At 46.4% G+C, this 22,114-nt stretch overlaps 1 protein-coding gene across 2 annotated transcripts in view; it reads left to right on the top strand.

Annotated features, from left to right (window-relative positions):
- DOC2B (double C2 domain beta) overlaps positions 1-22,114 on the top strand; it is a 210,921-nt gene that overhangs the window by 171,433 nt on the left and 17,374 nt on the right. For both annotated transcript variants that reach the window (XM_060757050.2, XM_060757051.2), the window contains 2 exons: positions 6,884-7,010; positions 13,189-13,346. In XM_060757050.2, coding sequence (XP_060613033.2) covers positions 6,884-7,010; positions 13,189-13,346 — 285 coding nt within the window. The remainder of the gene's footprint in view (positions 1-6,883; positions 7,011-13,188; positions 13,347-22,114) is intronic.

A 22,114-nucleotide genomic window follows, 5' to 3' on the forward strand; every position in this document is an offset into this window, starting at 1 on the left:
TATAACTTCTGGGAATACGATTTTATTGTGACAATTTGGCCAATGTAATTATATGATTGTATTTTAGTATTTTAATAGGTTCTTGTGGGTTTTTTCGGGCTATAGGGCCATGTTCTAGAGGCATTTCTCCTGACGTTTTGCCTGCATCTATGGCAAGCATCCTCAGAGGTAGTGAGGTCTGTTGGAACTAGGGAAATGGGTTTATATATCTGAGGAATGACCACCTTGATTAGCATTTGGTGGTCTGGCAGTTGTTTGGTGTGGCTTGTTAGTGCCTGGGGCAATCTTTTGTTGAGAGGTGATTAGATGTCCCTGAGGATGCTTGCTATAGATGCAGGCGAAACGTCAGGAGAAATGTCTCTAGAACATGGCCCTATAGCCCGAAAAAACCCACAAGAACCTAGTGATTCCAGCCATGAAAACCTTCGACAATTAGTATTTTAATGTTTTAGTGCATTATGGGATGTGATGTTTTTAAACAATTGTTTGTGATACTGTTGTTGTGAACCAGCCTGAGTCCCTCTACGGAGATGAGAAGACCGGTATATAAAAGTTCTAAATAATAATAATAACGTTGCCATCAGACTCTACTACAACAGAGAGTGTGTCAACTGTAGGATAAGATGCATGAAGCTGCTTGGTCGGGCAATGCCTGGGGAGATGGCTGAGCCTGGGACTTTTGATTACTGTTACATCTTGAGCTATGCAGGCGCTCAGAGAAAAGCAGAGAGAGACAGAATCATAGAGTTGGAAGAGACCTCATGGGCCATCCAGTCCAACCACTTGTCAAGAAGCAGGAAAACTGCATTCAAAGCAGCCCCGACAGATGGCCATCTGGCCTCTGCTTAAAAGCCTCCATATGTTGTCAAGCAATTTAGAGTGGCTGTGGATAGAGAGACCCAAGCCACTGTGGGTTGCCTGGTGAGAAATGAAGCCAGTATTCCAGAATAAATCCCACCAAATTGAAAAGAAAACCACCGAGGTTTTTATTTCATTCCAGCTGGAAAGGATGACAATGGAAGTAGCCTGCCAAAAAAAAAAAGGCATGCCCATTGGGCAGAGAGATACAATATTTATAGCCTTCAGATTAAAATGTTCCTATTCCCACCCATCCCCCCACCCACCCCCGCATCCCCTTGAGCTGGATTTGTTATGATTGGCTGTGACGTCAGCACACCAGCAGGACAGCCAATGGTGGCCTGAGCCCTGCTTTGGCCTCTCAGCCAATGAGGTGGAAGGGAGGCGAGCAACAAGGAAACAATGAAGAAGTGTCTAGTTGTCTGGATTAGAGTGACCAACGTTTACCAAACGACCCAACTATAGCTTAAGCCCTCAAGTCAGATCAGAGTTATTGTTTTAGTCTTTTGAATCATCATTTTTCGTTTAGCCCCAAAGGGATAGATCCTTTGTCTTATAGTCCTGGGATATGGAGTTCATAGATGAAGTTTGAGGTTGGTTTTGGCCAGATGAGATTGACACAATGGAAAGGCTGTGGTGGAATTCCTGGATCCTCGCAGATAGGAAGAGTGACTTAAATATCCATGACTCTTATCGTCCCAGATGGCCTGGCTTTTGCCCTCCGAAGTCTGGTCTGATAAGAGTTGTTTAGTCTTATTGTCCATGCAAGTGAGCTTGGTGAAACCTTTTGTTAGGGGATTATCAACTCAGGAAGCATAGGGACTTCCAGAGTCAAGAGTTGCTGGTTTATGAGGGATGTATGTTTGTTTATATTCATGTATGTTTGTTTATATATATGTGTGTTTATATTTTCATATTACATACACATAGCGGATGGGGACCAGGGCAAGGGAACATACAAAGAATTCATAGGAAGAGAGGGGGAATCAGCCCCCAAAAGTCCATAAACATTCACAAAGTTTGGGTTACAGGGGCGTTGCAATGTGGGGCCATGGAAAAAGCCTCAGGTTCCCACATGGGAGAGGGATAGAGGATTATGGGATCATTCCAGCCTGGTGTCCTTGGCAAAACTATGAATTCCCTGATTTTGAACTTTTATAGAGTCCTGGGGGGGGGGTCACCTCTGATCACACATAGAAGGAGCCTCCACCTCACTCTGGGGCAGAGAGTTCCACTGGTGAACAGTTCTCACAGTCAGGAAGTTCTTCCTCATGTTTCTTGAAGTTTGAAGCCATTGCTCCATTGCGTCCTAGTCTCCAGGGCAGCAGAAAACAGGCTTGCTCCCTCCTCCCTGTGACTTCCTCTCACATACTTATACATGGCTATCATGTCTCCTCTCAGCCTTCTCTTCTTCAGGCTAAACATGTCCAGCTCTTTAAGTTGATACGCCATCTCGCGGATACGGGGGCTCCAAAGGGTTTCCGTATCCGCGGTTTGGGGGAGCGCAGATTCGGCCTCCCCGGAACACCAGATAGGCATTCCGGGCAGGCCTGCAGTCTCCCGCAGCCTGGAAAAGGTTAGTTTCATGCATTTGGATTATTTATTTATCGTGTCATCAGCAACCATACCATTGTATGCATTTGGATAGTCTCAGGCAAGAAAGAGACACAAAGTATCAAGCTAGAGAGTTCAAAAGTTGCAAATTGATTAATCTTTATTTGGGGATTTGTTACGTAATTGGGGCCAGCAAGGAAGTAAAAGGAGAGAGCACACGGCTGGGAAGAGTCCCTGGTTGAGGCTGCTGCTGGGGCACATTTCATCAGTTTGGCCCAACTTGGCAATCAGGAACTGTGGAACTCCCTGCTGCCCACGACGACAATATGAGATAGAATCATAGATTCCTAGAGTTGGAAGAGACCTCATGGGCCATCGAGTCCAACTCCATTCTGCCAAAAAGCAGGAAAATTGCATTCAAAGCATTCCCAACAGATGGCCATTCAGCCTCTGCTTAAAAGCCTCCAAAGAAGGAGCCTCCACCACACTCCGGGGCAGAGAGTTCCACTGCTGAACGGTTCCCACAGTCAAGAAGTTCTTCCTCATGTTCAGATGGAATTTCCTTTGCTGTAGTTTGAAGCCATTGTTCCGCGTCCTAGATTCCAGACTTTTAAGATTCCAGTTAGTTCTCCCTCTTCACTCAGCCCCACTTTACCCTTCACTTAGCTTCAAGTCATGGTGGAGTATTTTGGTCCCACGGAGAAGGCCCAACTCACTTCATCACACATTTCAACAGTCATTATATGTGTGCCTCTCTCGGGATTGTAACTAACATCCACCCTCTTGGCCAACCTTTATGTAACACCTTTCATTCACTCGCCTGCCTTTTCTCTTTCTCCTCCCCGAGCAGCTCCTTCGCTCTCTTTAATAAGGACGGTTTTAATGAATCTCCCTTCGGCGAAAGATTGTGTGAAAGAGAGTGAGTCCTGAAAGGCAGAAAATGGCTCGGTTTTCCGGAGGAACCATTAGGACTGACTCATGCTCAGTTCTTTAGCCTTCACACCATTTTGTTCACACAATCATTAGAAGGCGTTGGAACATCACCGTTTTACAGAGTTCACAATTCTGGGTGTATTCTTGTGTACTACGTCTGCCATCTTGACTCTCATGCTGCTTGACCACTCTAATGTCAAATGTTGGAATGGTTTTAGAGTTTACCAACATCTTCTTAGGCAATCCCTCGTTGTCCGAGTAGGATTGTCTTCCAAGTTCGGGTCCATAGGTGACTGTGGAGCCCTATTCTTGACCTGCATGTTCTCCCGCAGTGAGGGCATCCGTTTCCAGATGGAAGGCGGTCCCGGTCGGGGTTGGCTTGACGCATCTTCCTCTTAGTTGGCACGTTTCTCTCTTTCACCCTCCATTCGTGCCTCTTCAAATTCTACAGCACTGCTGGTCACAGCTGACCTCCAGCTGGAGCACTCAAGGGCCAGGGCTTCCCAGTTCTCAGTGTCTTTCCAGGTGGAAGGCGGTCCCGGTGTGGGTTGGCTTGACATGTCTCCTTCCTCTTGGCACGTTTCTCTCTTTCGCCCTCCATTCGTGCCTCTTCAAATTCTTCAGCACTGCTGGTCACAGCTGACCTCCAGCTGGAGCGCTCAAGGGCCAGGGCTTCCCAGTTCTCAGTGTCTTTCCAGGTGGAAGGCCGTCCTGTACGTTTCTCTCTTTCACCCTCCATTCGTACCTCTTGAAATTCTACAGCACTGCTGGTCACAGCTGACCTCCAGCTGGAGCACTCAAGGGCCAGGGCTTCCCAGTTCTCAGTGTCTTTCCAGGTGGAAGGCGGTCCCGGTGTGGGTTGGCTTGACATGTCTCCTTCCTCTTGGCACGTTTCTCTCTTTCGCCCTCCATTCGTGCCTCTTCAAATTCTACAGCACTGCTGGTCACAGCTGACCTCCAGCTGGAGCGCTCAAGGGCCAGGGCTTCCCAGTTCTCAGTGTCTTTCCAGGTGGAAGGCGGTCCCAGTGTGGGTTGGCGTGACATGTCTCCTTCCTCTTAGCATGTTTCTCTCTTTCACCCTCCATTCGTGCCTCTTGAAATTCTACAGCACTGCTGGTCACAGCTGACCTCCAGCTGGAGCGCTCAAGGGCCAGGGCTTCCCAGTTCTCAGTGTCTTTCCAGGTGGAAGACCGTCCTGTATGTTTCTCTCTTTCACCCTCCATTCGTGCTTCTTCAAATTCTACAGCACTGCTGGTCACAGCTGACCTCCAGCTGGAGCACTCAAGGGCCAGGGCTTCCCAGTTCTCAGTGTCTTTCCAGGTGGAAGGCGGTCCCAGTGTGGGTTGGCGTGACATGTCTCCTTCCTCTTAGCACGTTTCTCTCTTTCACCCTCCATTCGTGCCTCTTCAAATTCTACAGCACTGCTGGTCACAGCTGACCTCCAGCTGGAGCGCTCAAGGGCCAGGGCTTCCCAGTTCTCAGTGTCTTTCCAGGTGGAAGGCCGTCCTGTACGTTTCTCTCTTTCACCCTCCATTCGTACCTCTTGAAATTCTACAGCACTGCTGGTCATAGCTGACCTCCAGCTGGAGCGCTCAAGGGCCAGGGCTTCCCAGTTCTCAGTGTCTTTCCAGGTAGAAGGCGGTCCCAGTGTGGGTTGGCGTGACATGTCTCCTTCCTCTTAGCACGTTTCTCTCTTTCACCCTCCATTCATGCCTCTTCAAATTCTACAGCACTGCTGGTCACAGCTGACCTCCAGCTGGAGCACTCAAGGGCCAGGGCTTCCCAGTTCTCAGTGTCTTTCCAGGTGGAAGGCGGTCCCAGTGTGGGTTGGCGTGACATGTCTCCTTCCTCTTAGCACGTTTCTCTCTTTCACCCTCCATTCGTGCCTCTTCAAATTCTACAGCACTGCTGGTCACAGCTGACCTCCAGCTGGAACACTCAAGGGGCAGGGCTTCCTAGTTCTCAGTATCTTGTTGTTGTTGTTCATTCATTCAGTTGTTTCTGACTCTTTGTGACCTCATGGACCAGCCCATGCCAGAGCTCCCTGTCGGCCGTCACCACCCCCAGCTCCTTCAAGGTCAATCCAGTCACTTCAAGGATCCCATCCATCTATCTTGAGCATTTTGGCCATCTTCCGACCTGGGAGTCTCATCTTCCAATGGTGGGGTTCAGAATGCTCTGTGATTGTAGGTGAACTATAAATCCTAGCAACTACAACTCCGAAATGTCAAGATTCTATTTCCCCCAAACTAATAGTAAGAACTCTTGTCTGCTTGAGGCAAGTGTAATGAATGGCCTTGAAGCTTCAAAGCCTGGCTGGTTGCTGTTTTTTTAATTAGTTTTCTTTTAATCATTACATGTAGCCCACCCATTGTCATTGTGTTTGTGCTTATCGTAATTTTATATTGTTATGTATTCACATGTTTTATGTAATTATGATGTTGTTGTTTATTGCTCACGTTTTCGGTTTGCGTTTTCGGTTTGACTCTGTTGTAATTTGTTGTTTGGGCTTGGCCTCATGTAAACCACTCCGAGTCCCCATCGGGGAGATGGTGGCAGGGTATAAATAAAGATTATTGTTGTTGTTGTTTTTGTTGTTGTTGTTGTATTCTTTTTTGGGAGGTGTTAGCTGGCCCTGATTTATTCTTGTCTGGAATTCCCCTGCTTTTTGAGTGTTGCTCTTTATTTACTGTCCTGATTTTAGAGTTTTTTATAATACTGGTAGTGATGAGGAGACATTGGGAATGCTTTACAAGCATTGAAATGTATAGAAAAAATCAAGTTCTCTCCTTATTAGAAATAATGCTGAAGGAGATCTGTGTCCAAGGCACGGGCAGGAGGGGGAACATTCCAGGAGAGAGATAAGCCCGTCCTAGTAGCAACAGAGATAAGTAAAAAGTAAGGAGCCAATCCCCCCCTCCCTCATGACAAGTCAAAGTAGGCCCCTTGATTGATGAATGTAAACTGTAAGCTGTATGCTGCTCCTAGAAAGAAACACAGAGAGATGCCTTTTGTATGTTGGAAGATATTCCTATGATGCTAAAGTGACATAGAGAATGATGTCAATGTATGTAGAAGCATGTTTCTTTGTTTGCCTGCATTTGAAGTGTATAAAAGGGAAAGTCAATGCTTTATCAGGGCTCTGGTGCCTTTGGACACAGCTCCACTCCAGAGTCCCAGCTGGAAATAAATCCGTGCTTTTTCAGACCTCCGGAACTCTCTTTGTCTCTTTTCCTGAAACCTTCTCCCTGCCATTTCAGTAGCCAGATTTTGTTCATTTTCATGGCTTCATCCTCAACCCCTGAGGGTGCCTGCCATAGATTTGGGTAAAACGGCAGGAGAGGATGTTTCTGGAACATGACCAGACAGCCCAGAAAACTCACAGCAACCCAGTTCTCTTTTACTTTCCAAACTGGAAACTGTGCTTTGTGTGTTTGTGTCGAGATCTGAGGCTTCAGCCCTGAAATCTCAAGGCATGGGGTCTCGCTGACTTGGTAACTTTAGCACTGCTCATGTGTGCTCCTCCTCTGCCTTCCAGGGTTTCTGTCTGCGACGAGGACAAATTCCGCCACAACGAATTCATTGGAGAAACAAGGATCCCCCTGAAGAAGCTGAAGCCCAACCAGACCAAGAAGTTCAACATCTGCCTGGAGAAGCAACTGCCTGTAAGTGAAGCCCAAGGTTGTCAGGCCTACACCTCCCAAGCCTACTTTAACAGACAGTTGCCAGATTGGGGGGGGGGGGGGTATTTATTTTAGACAAGATAACACTTCTCTAGGCATCTCTAAGTCCGCCCCTATGCTTCTGTGGTCAAAGTAATCCACAACGAATCAAATGCGCAACTGATCTCAGAACTTCTAGTTTGAAGAACACACAGTGTGGTGTTGGATGAGCTACTGCTGCTTGGGTCAACCCATGGTGCGGTGCTTATTATTTTTATTTCGTATCAAAAGCATTGCATAAATTAGTATACAACTGATAAAAATAGAAGGAGTGCAAGCGGCTAAATATCTTTTGACCAAAAACGGGCAACAGCAATGGCACTGTAGCCTCTAACAATTCTTCCTCTGTACATGAGGCAGGGCACAGTGGACAAGCATACAGATGCGGAGTTGTCTGTTCTGCTCCACACACATAAGGCGTGGGATTCTTTTAGGTCATGCCATTTTGCCGGGTTGTCTTTTGATCTGCCCACTCCACTTCTGAGTCTGTTCAGGGACTTCCAAGTTGCCCATTCTTGGTTTGCCCTTGCAAGAAGACCCTCCCTCGTGGGGGGCCATCCAGGTTGGGTTTCCTGGTTGAGCTGCCCAGAGGGATACCCTTGCTGGTGCTGGGGGGACACCAAGAGGAGTGGTAGTTCTCAGAAAGCTTTTCCTTGATTTGAGTCTACTGGAAGGAGGCTGGTAGCCATGCAGTGGGTGGCTTTCACCATGTTCAACTCTCACATTTAGCAACAGCTTCCTGTCACACATTGGGGGGGGGGGGGGCGCAATGCCAGCTAGTTTGTAGAGTTTATCAACAAGTGTAGGTTTAAGACATCCTGTGATTATTCTGCATGTTTCATTCAATGCTATGTTCACCTGGTTTGCATGGAGTGGTCGTTCTCATGAAGCTTTCCCTTGATTTGAGTCTACTGGGAGAAGGCTGGTAGCCATGTAGTGGGTGGCTTTCACAGGGTTCAACCTTATTTCTCTCACATTTAGCAGGAACTTCCCATCGCACATCATGGGGGACTATCTTGTAGAGTTTATCAACAAGCAGGCATGTAGCCGGGGGGGGGGGGGCTTGGGGGGCTTCAGCCCCCCCCGAAATTCTCATGGTGGTTCGCGAAAAGGCCTTACTGGTGCATTATTTAAACTGTTATGTTTATTAATATCATGATTTGATCACCATTCTCAATATATCCCATATGTATGGGGGTATTGGGGTAATGATACAAAAGGTTTGCTAGGCTAGACCATCTTTCACTCAGACTCAGCCCCCCCCCCCCCGAAACTCAGCCCCCCCGAACCCCCCCTGAAATTTTTTTAGCCCCCCCCCCCCCGAAACGAAATCCTGGCTACGGGCCTGTCAACAAGTGTAGGTTTAAGACATCCTGTGATTATTCTGCATGTTTCATTCAATGCTTTGTTCACCTGGTTTGCATGGAGTGGTAGTTCTCATAAAGCTTTTCCTTGATTGGAGTCTACTGGGAAGAGGCTGGAAGCCATGCAGTGGGTGGATTTCACCATGTTCAACTCTCACATTTAGCAGCAACTTCCCGTTGCACATTGTGGGGGGGGGGGGGAATGCCAACTAACTTGTAGAGTTTATCAACAGGTGTAGGTTTAAGACATCCTGTGATTATTCTGCATGTTTCATTCAATGCTATGTTCATCTGGTTTGCATGGAGTGGTAGTTCTCATAAAGCTTTTCCTTGATTTGAGTCTACTGGGAGGAGACTGGTAACCATGTAGTGGGTGGCTTTCACAGTGTTCAACCTTATTTCTCTCACATTTAGCAGTAACTTCCCATCGCACATCACGGGGGGCTAGCTTGTAGAGTTTATCAACAGGTGTAGGTTTAAGACATCCTGTGATTATTCTGCATGTTTCATTCAATGCTTTGTTCACCTGGTTTGCATGGAGTGGTAGTTCTCACAAAGTTTTTCCTTGATTGGAGTCTACTGGGAAGAGGCTGGTAGAGTGAGTAGCTTTCACCGTGTTCGACTCTCACATTTAGCAGCAACTTTCTGTTGGACATTGTGAGTGGGGGGGGGGGGGGGGCAATGCCAGCTAGCTTATAGAGCATATCAACAGGTGTAGGTTTAAGACATCCTGCGGTTATTCTGCATGTTTCATTCAATGTTATGTTCCCCTGGTTTGCATGGAGTAGTAGTTTTCATGAAGCTTTTTCTTGATTGGAGTCTACTGCGAAGAGGCTGGTAGCCATGTAGTGGGTGGTTTTCACAGTGTTCAACCTTATTTCTCTCACATTTAACTTCCCATCGCACATCACGGGGGGCTAGCTTGTAGAGTTTATCAACAGGTGTAGGTTTAAGACATCCTGTGATTATTCTGCATGTTTCATTCAATGCTATGTTTTGCATGGGCAGACTTATGCCAAACAGGTTTGGCATCCTTGGCAATTGAGCAAGACAAGGCCAGGGCTGATGTTCTTACTAATTTCGGGTCTGCACCTCATGTGTTGCCAGTAAGTTTCTGCAGGCTATTATTGCTTGCAGCTACTTTGGGCTTGGTGTTCATGCAGTGTTTCCTATATGCTAGTGTTTCCTATATGCTATATGGAACTTCCCGTCACACATCCGGGGGGGGGGGGGGGGGCAATGCCAGCTAGCTTGTAGAGTTTATCAACAGGTGGAGGTTTAAGACATCCTGTGATTATTCTGCATGTTTCATTCAATGCTATGTTCACCTGCTTTGCATGGGCAGACCTCTGCCAAACAGGGCAGGCATACTCAGCAGTTGAGTAAGACAAGGCAAGGGCTGATGTTCTTACTAATTTTGGGTCTGCACCCCATGTGCTGCCAGTAAGTTTCCGCAGGATGTTATTGCGTGCAGCTACTTTGTGCTTGATGTTCAAGTGCGGTGCTGCTATGTACTCCCAGAGAATTCCCATTCCCACCTGAAAAACATCCCCCACCCCAAGAGGTGAGGACTTTTTGAAGGTCAAGCTAAGTCACCACATTTTCACATGACCATAGGCGATGCCCGCCTTTCGCTCGGCCTCTCCTCCCCCGGGGCGCCAGCACATGCGAGCGGGATCCTGATTGACTCTGACACTCCCTTAAACATGCCATCGGTTGTCATTTGCGCTGCCTTTAATCCCGGCTCTGGGCGGATGGTAATGAGCACAGTCACCGTTTGGAGCAGGCAAATTAATGGCGTCGGACTTGCTGTGCGGAGATTGATGGCTGCGAGGGATGGAGAGGAAGGTGGAAAGAGGTGAGGCCGCAGCAGTCGGTGGCTTCTGTGCAGAGAGACAGCACCATCTACTAGGGACTTAAATGCAAATTTCCTATGCCCTCTGGCACAATTCTATGCTTGGGGTTGAACTGGTGGACACCCCAGTTGGGAAAGGCAGGCCCAGATCCATGCTGAAGTGCAAAGATAGTGCAGACCCCCTATGCTTCCGTAAAACCTACAACTTGACTGGCTACCAGTATTTATTTATTTATTTATTTATTTATCGTGTCATCAGCAACCATACCATTGTATTACAATTCTAACAGAGCAAAACAAACACACAGATTAAAAAGAAATTTGGTAGTTGGTTAAATGTCCTTTGACCGGTATCTGGCCACTTGGAGTGCCTCTGGTGTTGCCGCAAGAAGGTCCTCCATGGTGCATGTGGCAGGGCTCAGGGTGCATTGCAGCAGGTGGTCAGTGGTTTGCTCTTCTCCGCACTCGCATGCCGAGGATTCCACCCTGTAGCCCCATTTCTTAAGATTGGCTCTGCATCTCGTGGTGCCAGAGCGCAGTCTGTTCAGCGCCTTCCAAGTCGCCCAGTCTTCTGTGTGCCCAGGGGGGAGTCTCTCATTTGGTATCACCCATGGATTGAGGTGCTGGGTTTGAGCCTGCCACTTTTGGACTCTCGCTTGCTGGGGTGTTCCAGCGAGTGTCTCTGTAGATCTAAGAAAACTATTTCTAGATTTAAGTCGTTGACATGCTGGCTGATACCCAAACGGGATGAGCTGGAGATGTCTCTGCCTTGGTCCTTTCACTATTGGCTGCTACTTTCCAGCGGATGTCAGGTGGTGCAATACCGGCTAAGCAGTGTAATTTCTCCAGTGGTGTAGGGCGCAGACACCCCGTGATGATGCGGCATGTCTCATTAAGAGCCACATCCACTGTTTTAGTGTGGTGAGATGTGTTCCACACTGGGCATGCGTACTCAGCAACAGAGTAGCATAGCGCAAGGGCAGATGTCTTCACTGTGTCTGGTTGTGATCCCCAGGTTGTCCCAGTCAGCTTTCATATGATGTTGTTTCTAGCACCCACTTTTTGCTTGATGTTCAGGCAGTGCTTCTTGTAGGTCAGAGCACGGTCCAAAGTGACTCCCAGGTATTTGGGTGTGTTGCAATGCTCCAGTGGGATTCCTTCCCAGATAATCCTCAGAGCTTGGGATGCTTGTCTGTTCTTAAGGTGAAAGGCGCATGTCTGTGTTTTAGATGGATTAGGGATCAGTTGGTTTTCCCTGTAATAGGCAGTAAGAGCACCTAGAGCAAGGGTCCCCAAACTACGGCCCGCGGGCCACTTCCGGCCCGCCAAGGGCCCTGATCCGGCCCACGGAGGAGGAGCGCCCCTCTGTTGGCTGGCTCATGCTATCCATCAGACCCCATGGACAGCCTGAGCCAGCCAAGGGAGGCAGCTCCGGGGGTCTACTTGCGCGTAAAACACCTCGCGAGTAAGCCGCGCGGGCCTGCTCCTCCCTTGGCAGGCTCAGGCTGTCCATCGGGCCTGATGGACAGCCTGAGCCAGCCAAGGGAGGCTGCCCTGGCGCTTCATGCAGTCATGCTGGCCACATGACCTTGGAGGTGTCTACGGACAACGCTGGCTCTTTGACTTAGAAATCCAGATGAGCACCACACCCCAGAGTCAGACACGACTGGACTTCATGTCAGAGGAAAACCTTTAACTTCATGTCAGAGGAAAACCTTGGAAGATCCAGGGTGGGAGAAAGAACTCTTGTCTGTTGGAGATAGGTATGAATGTTTCAATTGGCCACTTTGATTACCATTTCATAGCCTGACAGTTTTTAGGGAGAATCCTTTGTTGAGAGGTGATTAGTTGGCCCTGATTGTTTCTTGTCTGGAGTTCCCCTGTGTTTGAGTGTTGTTCTTTATTTACAGTTATAATTTTAGATTTTGTTCAGACTAGAAATAGGAAGATTTCCCATTCTCTGCTCCTGGAATTACTGCCTAAAGAGGTCTAGAAAGAACCCCCTCTAAGGGCCCTTCCACACCGCAAAATAAGATATGTGCAATGTGCATAGGAATTTTTTTATTCATTTTTTTAAAAAAAAACTATAGTCCAGCCCTCCATCGGTCTGAGGGACAGTAAACTGGCCCCCGGTTTAAAAAGTTTGAGGACCCCTGACCTAGAGCTTCGGGTTCTACCATCTCAAAGCTCCCTGCTTGAGGGGTGATGGCACGATCATCAGCATAGATGAAACTCTCTGTCCCTTCTGGCAGTGGCTAGTCATTTGTGTAGATGTTGAACATGGATGGAGCAAGCACGCTCCCCTGAGGCAGGCCGTTCTTCTGTTTCCACCATCTGCTTCTCTGGCCCTGGAACTCAACAAAAAAGCTCCTGTTTTGTAGCAGGTTTCCTATGAGGCGGGTGAGGTGGCAGTCCTTTGTGATATTATACATTTTTCTCAGGAGGAGGCGGTGGTTCACAGTATCATAGGCTGCAGACAGGTCTATGAAGACAGCTCCTGTGATCTGCTACCTTTCAAAGCCATCTTCTATGTGCTGAGTCAGGTTCAACACTTGCGATGTGCAGCTTTTGCCTTTTCTGAAGCCAGCTTGCTGTGGGATCAGACAAGGGTCTATTTTTTCCGTAATTCCGTAAGTAATTATTCTCCTAAGGGAAGAGCCAAAGGATTTCTCCCCTCCTTTAGTCAAACTAGAATAAAAGCTCTACTTACTGCATCTTTGGAAGCTTTGTGCTTTTGCTTGTTTCCATAGTCATCGGAAGATAAGGTATGCTTAACTTTGCTTATTGGTTTGTTGAGACACATATCCTCAAGGAATTCCCGCCACTAGTGCGTGTGTGTTTTAGGAGCCGGGCTATGCATTCCTCTTAATGCCTGCTTTGACGTACCCCTCTCTCCCCACAGATTGACAAAACAGAGGACAAGTCCCTGGAAGAGCGCGGTCGGATCCTGATCTCCCTCAAATACAACTCCCAGAAGCAAGCGCTGCATGTGGGCATCGTCCGCTGCGCACACTTGGCCGCCATGGATGCCAACGGCTACTCAGACCCCTATGTGAAAACGTGAGTCCGTTGAATGATAAAAGAGGGAATGAGCTTCTTTTCTGCTGCTCTGGAGACTAAGACACCAACTAATAGACTATTTATCTAGTTATCGTGTCAGGCAACCGAACAGTTGTATTACATTTTTGACAGAACAAACAAACAAACATACAAAAGACACAGAGTTTGCAAGCTTGGTAGTTGATTAAATGCCCTTTGACCAGTATCTGGCCACTTGGAGTGCTTCTGGTGTTGCCGCAAGAAGGTCCTCCATGGTGCATGTGGCAGGGCTCAGGGTGCATTGCAGCAGGTGGTCAGTGGTTTGCTCCTCTCCACACTCGCATGTCGAGGATTCCACTTTGTAGCCCCATTTCGGAAGGTTGGCTCTGCATCTCGTGGTGCCAGAGCGCAGTCTGTTCAGCGCCTTCCAAGTCGCCTAGTTTTCTGTGTGCCCGGGGGGAGTCTCTCATTTGGTATCAGCCATTGATTGAGGCTCTGGGTTTGAGCCTGCCACTTTTGGACTCTCGCTTGCTGAGGTGTTCCAGCAAGTGTCTCTGTAGATCTTAGAAAACTATTTCTTTATTTAAGTCGTTGACGTGCTGGCTGATACCCAAACAAGGGATGAGCTGGAGATGTCTCTGCCTTGGTCCTTTCACTATTGGCTGCTACTTCCCAGCGGATGTCAGGTGGTACAATACCAGCTAAGCAGTGTAATTTCTCAAGTGGTGTAGGGCATAGACGCCCCGTGATTATGTGGCATGTCTCACTGTTTTAGTGTGGTGAGATGTGTTCCACACTGGGAATGCGTACTCAGCAGCAGAGTAGCATAGTGCAAGGGCAGATGTCTTCACTGTGTCTGGTTGTGATCCCCAGGTTGTGCCAGTCAGCTTTCGTATGATATTGTTTCTAGCACCCACTTTTTGCTTGATATTCAGGCAGTGTTTCTTGTAGGTCAGAGCACGGTCCAGAGTGACTCCCAGGTATTTGGGTGCGCTGCAGTGCTCCAGTGGGATGCCTTCCCAGGTGATCTTCAGAGCTCGGGATGCTTGTCTGTGAGATGAAAAGCATATGTCTGTGTTTTAGATGGATTAGGGATCAGCTGGTTTTCCCTGTAGTAGGCGTTGCATGTGACAGTCGCAGGCGTATAGCAGGGTTGGGAGAACAATAGCTTTATAAACAAGCACCTTGGTATCTCTATAGATGTCCAAGTACTCAAACACTCTTTGCTTCATTCAGAAAAATGCTGCACTTGCAGTGTTGTATTTCAGTGTCAATGTTGAGTTTTGTGGAGAGGTGACTGCCAAGGGAGTGCAAATGGTCAACATTTTCTAATGAAGCTGTATTTCTGGCATTGGAGAGGGGTTGGCTGGTGACTGCTGGAAGGGCACTTTGGTTTTCTCAATGTTCAATGACAGTCCGAGCTTCTCGTATGCTTCTGCAAAGGTGTTTAGAGTGGCTTGTAGGTCTTCTTCTGTATTCTAAACACATACAGTTATACCCCACCGGATGTGGCTCAAATTTACTAACTGACCTAGATTAGCAGCTGCACATAATGATTAGCAGTATAAGGTTTTCTTTAACACACACACACTTGCTGTTCATCCTTTTGCAACTTACTGTAACATTGTTCACCCCGTTAGTTTAGAATACTGTGAGCATAAGTTCCTCAGAGCAAAAGCTGAACTGTATTCTAAAATACATACAGTTATACTCCACCGGGTGTGGCTCAAATTTACTAGCTGACCTAGATTAGCAGCTGCACATAATGTTTAACAGTATAAGGCAGTGGTTCTCAACGTGGGGTCCCCAGATGTTTTTGGCCCTCAACTCCCAGAAATCCTAAGAGCTGGTAAACTGGCTAGGACTTCTGGGAATTGTAGGCCAAAAACATCTGGAGACCCCAGGTTGAGAACCACTGGTATAAGGTTTTCTTTAACACACACACTTGCTGTTGATCCTTTTGCAACTTACTGTAACATTGTTCACCCCGTTAGTTTAGAATGCTGTGAACATACGCTCCTCAGAGCAAAAGCTGGACTGTATTCTAAAACACGTACAGTTATACCCCACCTGATGTGGCTCAAATTTACTAGCTGACCTACATTAGCAGCTGCACATAATGTTTAACAGTATAAGGTTTTCTTTAACTAACACACTTGCTGTTGCTCCTTTTGCAACTTACTGTAACATTGTTCACCCCGTTAGTTTAGAATACTGTGAACATAAGCTCCACAGAGCAAAAGCTGAACTGTATTCTAAAACACATACAGTTATACACCACCGGATGTGGCTCAAATTTACTATCTGACCTAGATTAGCAGCTGCACATAATGTTTAACAGTATAAGGTTTTCTTTAACACACACACACTTGCTGTTGATCCTTTTGTAACATACTGTAACATGGTTCTGCCGGTGCCTGATGAAGACCTGGCCCTGCTTCCGCTGCCGCAAGAGGATGGCTTGGCCTGTGTGGCAGAGCTGCTAATGACACACCGCCTCCCACCTCATTGCTATTCTGTTCCAGGCTCCATTGGCAACGCGAGGCCTCTACCGAGGCTGTTTGGACGTGAATCTCTCTCTCTCTCTGTGGTGCGTTTTGCTTCTTCCCTTCATGCTGAGGTAGATTAATTACATTGTTACCCCTTCCTCACCGTTCAGGCAGGGAGTTTGACAAGGAGGTGACACTTGTGCCAAAGGGACACATCCTGGGATGTCTGGCACTTGCTCTGAAGTTTTGGTTGACCAGAGAAAGAATAGAGGGCCCGCAAACAGTTGACCATTGTGCAGCACAATAAAGAATAGAGGGCCCGCAAACAGTGCAAAGGAAAATGAGACTGGACTGCCTTGTGGGACAGTTGATCCCTCTCCTTTGGAGATGAGATGGCCATCTTTAATTAGGGTTTCAGTTGTGTATTCCTGCATGGCAGAAGGTTGGACTAGATGGCCCTAGTCACTCATAGAATCCTAGAGTTGGAAGAGTTGGGTCATCCAGTCCAACCTCATTCTGTCAAGAATCTAGATCAGTTAGTAAATTTGAGCCACACCGGGTAGGGTATAACTGTATGTGTTTTAGAATACAGTTCAGCTTTTGCTCTGAGGAGTTTATGTTCACCGCATTCTAAACTAACGAGAGGAACAATGTTAGCTAGTAAATTTGAGCCACACCCGGTGGGGTATAACTGTATGTGCTGTAGAATACAGTTCAGCTTTTGTCAAGAAGCAGGAAAACTGTTTAAAAGAAAACTGTTTAAAAGCCTCCAAAGAAGGAGCCTCCACCATACTCCCGGGCAGAGAGTTCCACTGCTGAACAGCTCTCACAGTCAGGAAGTTCTTAGAATCATAGAGTTGGAAGAGACCTCAAGGGCCATCCAGTCCAACCTCATTCTGTCAAGCAGGAAAACTGCATTCAAAGCACCCCCGACAGATGGCCATCCAGCCTCTGTTTCAAAGCCTCCACAAAAGGAGCCTCCACCACACTCTGGGACAGAGAGTTCCACTGCTGAACAACTCTCCCAGTCAGGAAGTTCTTTCTAATGCTCACGTCGCGGGAGCACGAAAGGAAGGAGACAGTCCCAATGAAAGATCAAAAAACAAGGTTTTATTTTAGTTTCTTCATGAAGAAGATGGACAGCCTGACAACATACGCAGATGCTATCCTTCAAGTGACTGCCGTGCTCTTCCCTTGAAATCTGCATATCTTTATAGCCCAGTCCAAACAAAAAGGGAAAGTACCACTACCTGACACCAACAATTTTAACCTTTAACAAAAGAAAACATTTTTTTCATGGAAAGTATTATTTATTTATTTATTTGTTTGTTTATTTGTTTATTTATTTAAAAGTTTTGTATACCGGCCTTCTCACCTTTCTGGAGGGACTCAGACCGGTTTCCAACCATAATATCACATACAATCATTAAACTTCATAATACATATTACAGTAAAACATTAAAACAGCAATTACAATCAATAACTATAATGGTCAGTTGTCATACTAAAATCGTTGCTCATCATCCTCCATCCATATCTCAGGGTGTTGGCTCACTCGTCGAATGCCTGTCTCCATAACCAAGTCTTCACCTGTTTCCTAAATGTCAGGATAGACGGGGCGGTTCTGATCTCCAGTGGGAGAGAGTTCCAGAGTCGAGAGGCCACCACCGAGAAGGCCCTGTCTCTCGTCCCCATCAGACGCGCTTGCAAGGCCGGTGGGACAGAGAGCAGGGCCTCTCCAGACAATCTTAATAATCTTGATGGTTCATAGGGGAGAATACGTTCGGAGAGGTAAACAGGGCCGGAGTCGTTTAGGGCTTTATAGGTTAACACCAGAATTGTGCTCGGAAGCTAATTGGCAGCCAGTGGAGCTGGTGTAACAGCGGAGTGGTGTGCTCCCTGTACCCAGCACCCGTTAGTAGTCTGGCTGCCGAGCGTTGGACTAGCTGCAGCTTCCGGGCAGTCTTCAGAGACAACCCCACGTAGAGAGCGTTGCAGTAGTCTAAACGGGATGTAACCAAAGTGTGGACCACCGTGGCCAAGTCAGACTTCCCAAGGTACGGGCGCAGCTGCCACACAAGTTTTAATTGTGCCAAAGCTCCCCTCACCACCCCCGAAACCTGGGACTCCAGGCTCAGCGATGAATCTAGAACTCCCAAACTGCGAACCTGCATCTTCAGGGGGAGTGTACTCTCTTTCCAGCCCCTCTCCCTTGACCTTTTGATGGAAAGTACCTTCTTGTACATGCATACTCTGCACTTTACTACAACCTTTGAAGTTAACCACAACACATCCTGTGTAAGAAAGTACCTTCTTATACCTCTACAAGTCACATCTTATTTCTTTAAAACATTTTCTTCCATATTGCTCTTTTTCTACAGAAAAAGGGTATGTTTCTATTTTGTTGTTAACTTCATTCAAAGCCCCTTACTTAGTATTTACAAATTTCGCTTAAAGACCCTTTCAAGGGCACCCGATATTTTGGAGGATGGTCCAGAGAGCGCTGTGATTCACTGTGCAAGGTCAATGAGGTTGATTTTGTTCCCTGTTTTTTCTTGGAAAATGCAATATACAGAAAATGCAATAAACAGATGCAAAACAACGTGATGAAGAAATAAAACAAAATTAAAACATGGTGGGTGGGCCAAATGCACTGCTTTGGGAGACGATGATCGGGCATTCGAGCAACAGAAAGATCCCACAACTTTGGGAAGGATATGATAAGCCTGCCCTTGTGTTAAATGCACAAAAATATAAATGAATAGAACAATAAAGAAATTGCTATAATAAAAGAGCCAGAAAGGCAATATTAAGGACGGCAAGTCAGTTATAAAATACTAGAAACGTTCTGCCAAAGCAACTATAAAGCAGCATCTTTGCTATTTAATTAAAAACTCCAGAGGAGAAAAAGAAAACAGCTCCAACCCGGTATGGAAAAGGCAGGATTTCTTTGTTTGCATCTCTGGGAGTACAAGACCCATTGAACCCACCACTGGGATTTGATGTTCGAGCCATTTTGTTAAAAAATTGCACAACCCTTTCTTCCTTCTGAAAGGCCTTTTCAGGAGCAAACCTTTTGACGGGATCAAAGCAAATCCAACGGCATCACAAATGCACAAAACTGCAGGCCATGTCGGAGCAAGTCATTCAAAAGGAAGGAGATAGAATCGAAAAGAGGGGAGGGACAGTTCAGAGAAGCACGGTGGATGATTTGAGTCTCAAAGCCAGAAGAGTGTCACCAGAGCCAAACGAGGCCTTGCATTGCAGGAAGAAAATGGCAGTGACTCCGAGGGCAGTGTAGTCTCCTCCTTTGGAGGTTGTTACGAGAGTTGAATAAAAAGTAATGCCTCCACCTTCATAACTTGAAATTTCTCTCTTAGTAATACGACAATCGTCCTGAATCGATCTGTCAACCTTTTGCTTGTGAAACTCGGTGCTTGCTGTCACAGGACATCCAAATCTTTGTTTGTCATGCAAGTCAGATGTTCCCACCTCAACATCTTTAAACTTAAAAAGTAATGCCTCCACCTTCATAACTTGAAATTTCTCTCTTAGTGAGACGACAATCGTCCTGAATCGATCTGTCAACCTTTTGCTTGTGAAACTCCGTGGTTGCTGTCACAGGACATCCAAATCTTTGTTTGTCATGCAAGTCAGATGTTCCCACCTCAACATCTTTAAACTTAAAAAGTAATGCCTCCACCTTCATAACTTGAAATTTCTCTCTTAGTGATACGACAATCGTCCTGAATCGATCTGTCAACCTTTTGCTTGTGAAACTCGGTGGTTGCTGTCACAGGACGTCCAACTCTTTGTTTGTCACACAAGTCAGATGTTCCCACCTCAACATCTTTAAACTTAAAAAATAATGCCTACACCTTCGTAAATCCTCAACAAATGGCAGTACTGGTATGCAGCAGGTACTGGCTTGTTCATTAGACTCTCCTCTACAGTTCCAAATAATCCTTAGAATGTGCTCTTTAACTACCAGTATTCACTTTTCGACATAGTCACCAGACAATTGGATACATTTCTGCCAACGATGAATAAGTTTTCTGAAGCCGTCACGGAAAAAGTTGACACGCTGTTTCCGCAACCAGCGTTTCAGTTCTCTCATCCTGGGTACCCATCGTGCACAGATCTTCCGATAGCCAAGCAAAGCAATAATGTGACCCACACGTTCTTGTGAAATGCCGATTATGCTTGAAATTTCTCTCTGAGTGATACGACGAATCAACCTGTCAACATTTTGCTTGTGAAACTCGGTGGTTGCTGTCACAGGACGTCCAACTCTTTGTTTGTTATGCAAGTTTTCTGAAGCCGTCACAGAAGAAGTCGTCACTCTGTTTCTGCAACCAGCGCCTCACAGTTCTCTCTTCGTCAGAAGCATAATGATGTCCCCGCAGATCTTCTTTCATTATCGGGAACAGATGGAAGTCAAACGGTGCTAAATCTGGACTGTATGGAGGATGCCGTACAGTGGTGAGATCCAGTCTCTGAAGTTTCAAGTCTGTATGCTTTCATTTCAGGTGTCGGCATCCTGGGTACCCATCGTGCACAGATTATCCGATAGCCAAGTAAAGCAATAATGTGACCCACATTTTCTTGTGAAATGCCGATTATGCTTGAAATTTCTTGCGTGACAAACAAAGAGTTGGACGTCCTGTGAGAGCAACTACCGAGTTTCAGAAGCAAATGTTGACAGATTGATTCGGGACAATCATCATATCACTCAGAGAAATTTCAAGCATAATCAGCATTTCACAAGAATGTGTGGGTCATATTATTGCATAGCCTGGCTGTCAGAAGATCTGTGCACAATGGGTACCCAGGATGATGTTGCCTGAAATGAAAGCAGACAGACATGAAACTTCAGAGACTGGATCTCACCACCATACAACATTCTCCATACAGTCCAGATTTAGCACCGTCTGACTTCAATCTGTTCCCGATAATGAAAGAAGATCTGCAGGGACATCATTATGCTTCTGATGAAGACCTTCAGAGAACTGTGAGATGCTGGTTGTGGAAACAGAGTGTTGACTTCTGGGACGGCTTCAGAAAACTTGCATGACAAACAAAGAGTTGGACGTCCTGTGACAGCAAGCACTGAGTTTCACAAGCAAAAAGTTGACAGATTGATTCAGGACAATCATCATATCACTCAGAGAGAAAGTTCAAGCATAATCGGCATTTCACAAGAACGTGTGGGTCACATTATTGCTTGGCTTGGCTGTCGGAAGATCTGTGCACAATGGGTACCCAGGATGATAAATGAGAGTGCACAGACGTGAAACTTCAGAGACTGGATCTCATCACCATACAACATCCTCCATACAGTCCAGATTTAGCACCGTCTGACTTCCATCTGTTCCCAATAATGAAAGAAGATCTGTGAGGACATCATTATGCTTCTGATGAAGACCTTGAGAGAACTGTGAGATGCTGGTTGCGGAAACAGAGTGTTGACTTCTTCCAGGACGGCTTCAGAAAACTTGCATGACAAACAAAGAATTTGACGTCCTGTGACAGCAACCACTGAGTTTCAGAAGCAAATGGTTGACAGATTGATTCAGGATGATCGTCATATCACTCAGAGAGAAATTTAAAGCATAATCGGCATTTCACAAGAATGTGTTGGTCACATTATTGCTTGGCTTGGCTATCGAAAGATCTGTGTGCACAATGGGTTGCGGAAACAGAGTGTCAACTTATTTTGTGATAGCTTCCAAAAACTTGCGTGACAAACAAAGAGTTGGATGTCCTGTGACAGCAACCACCAAGTTTCACAAGAAAAAGGTTGACAGCTTGATTCAGGACGATCATCATATCACTCAGAGAGAAATTTCAAGCATAATCGGCATTTCGCAAGAACGTGTGGGTCACATTATTGCTTGGCTTGGCTATCGGAAGATCTGTGAACAATGGGTTGTAGAAACAGAGTGTCGACTTATTTTGTGACAGCTTCTGAAGACTTGCGTGACAAACAAAAGTTGGCTGTCCTGTGAAATCAATCACAAAATTTCGCAAGCAAAAGGTTAACTGATTGATTCAGTACGATCGACGTATCGCTCAGAGAGAAATTTCAATCCTAATCGGCATTTCACAAGAATGTGTGGGTCACATTATTGCTTGGCTTGGCTATTGGAAGATCTGTGCACAGTGGGTTGCGGAAACAGAGTGTCAACTTCTTCCGTGATGGCTTCAGAAAACTTGTGTGACAAACAAAGAGTTGGACGTCCTGTGACAGCAACCACCGAGTTTTACAAGCAAAAGGTTGACAGATTGATTCAGGACGAT

The sequence above is a fragment of the Anolis sagrei genome, chromosome 11 (assembly GCF_037176765.1).
Source record: "Anolis sagrei isolate rAnoSag1 chromosome 11, rAnoSag1.mat, whole genome shotgun sequence".
In the NCBI taxonomy this organism is placed as follows: Eukaryota; Metazoa; Chordata; class Lepidosauria; order Squamata; family Dactyloidae; genus Anolis; species Anolis sagrei.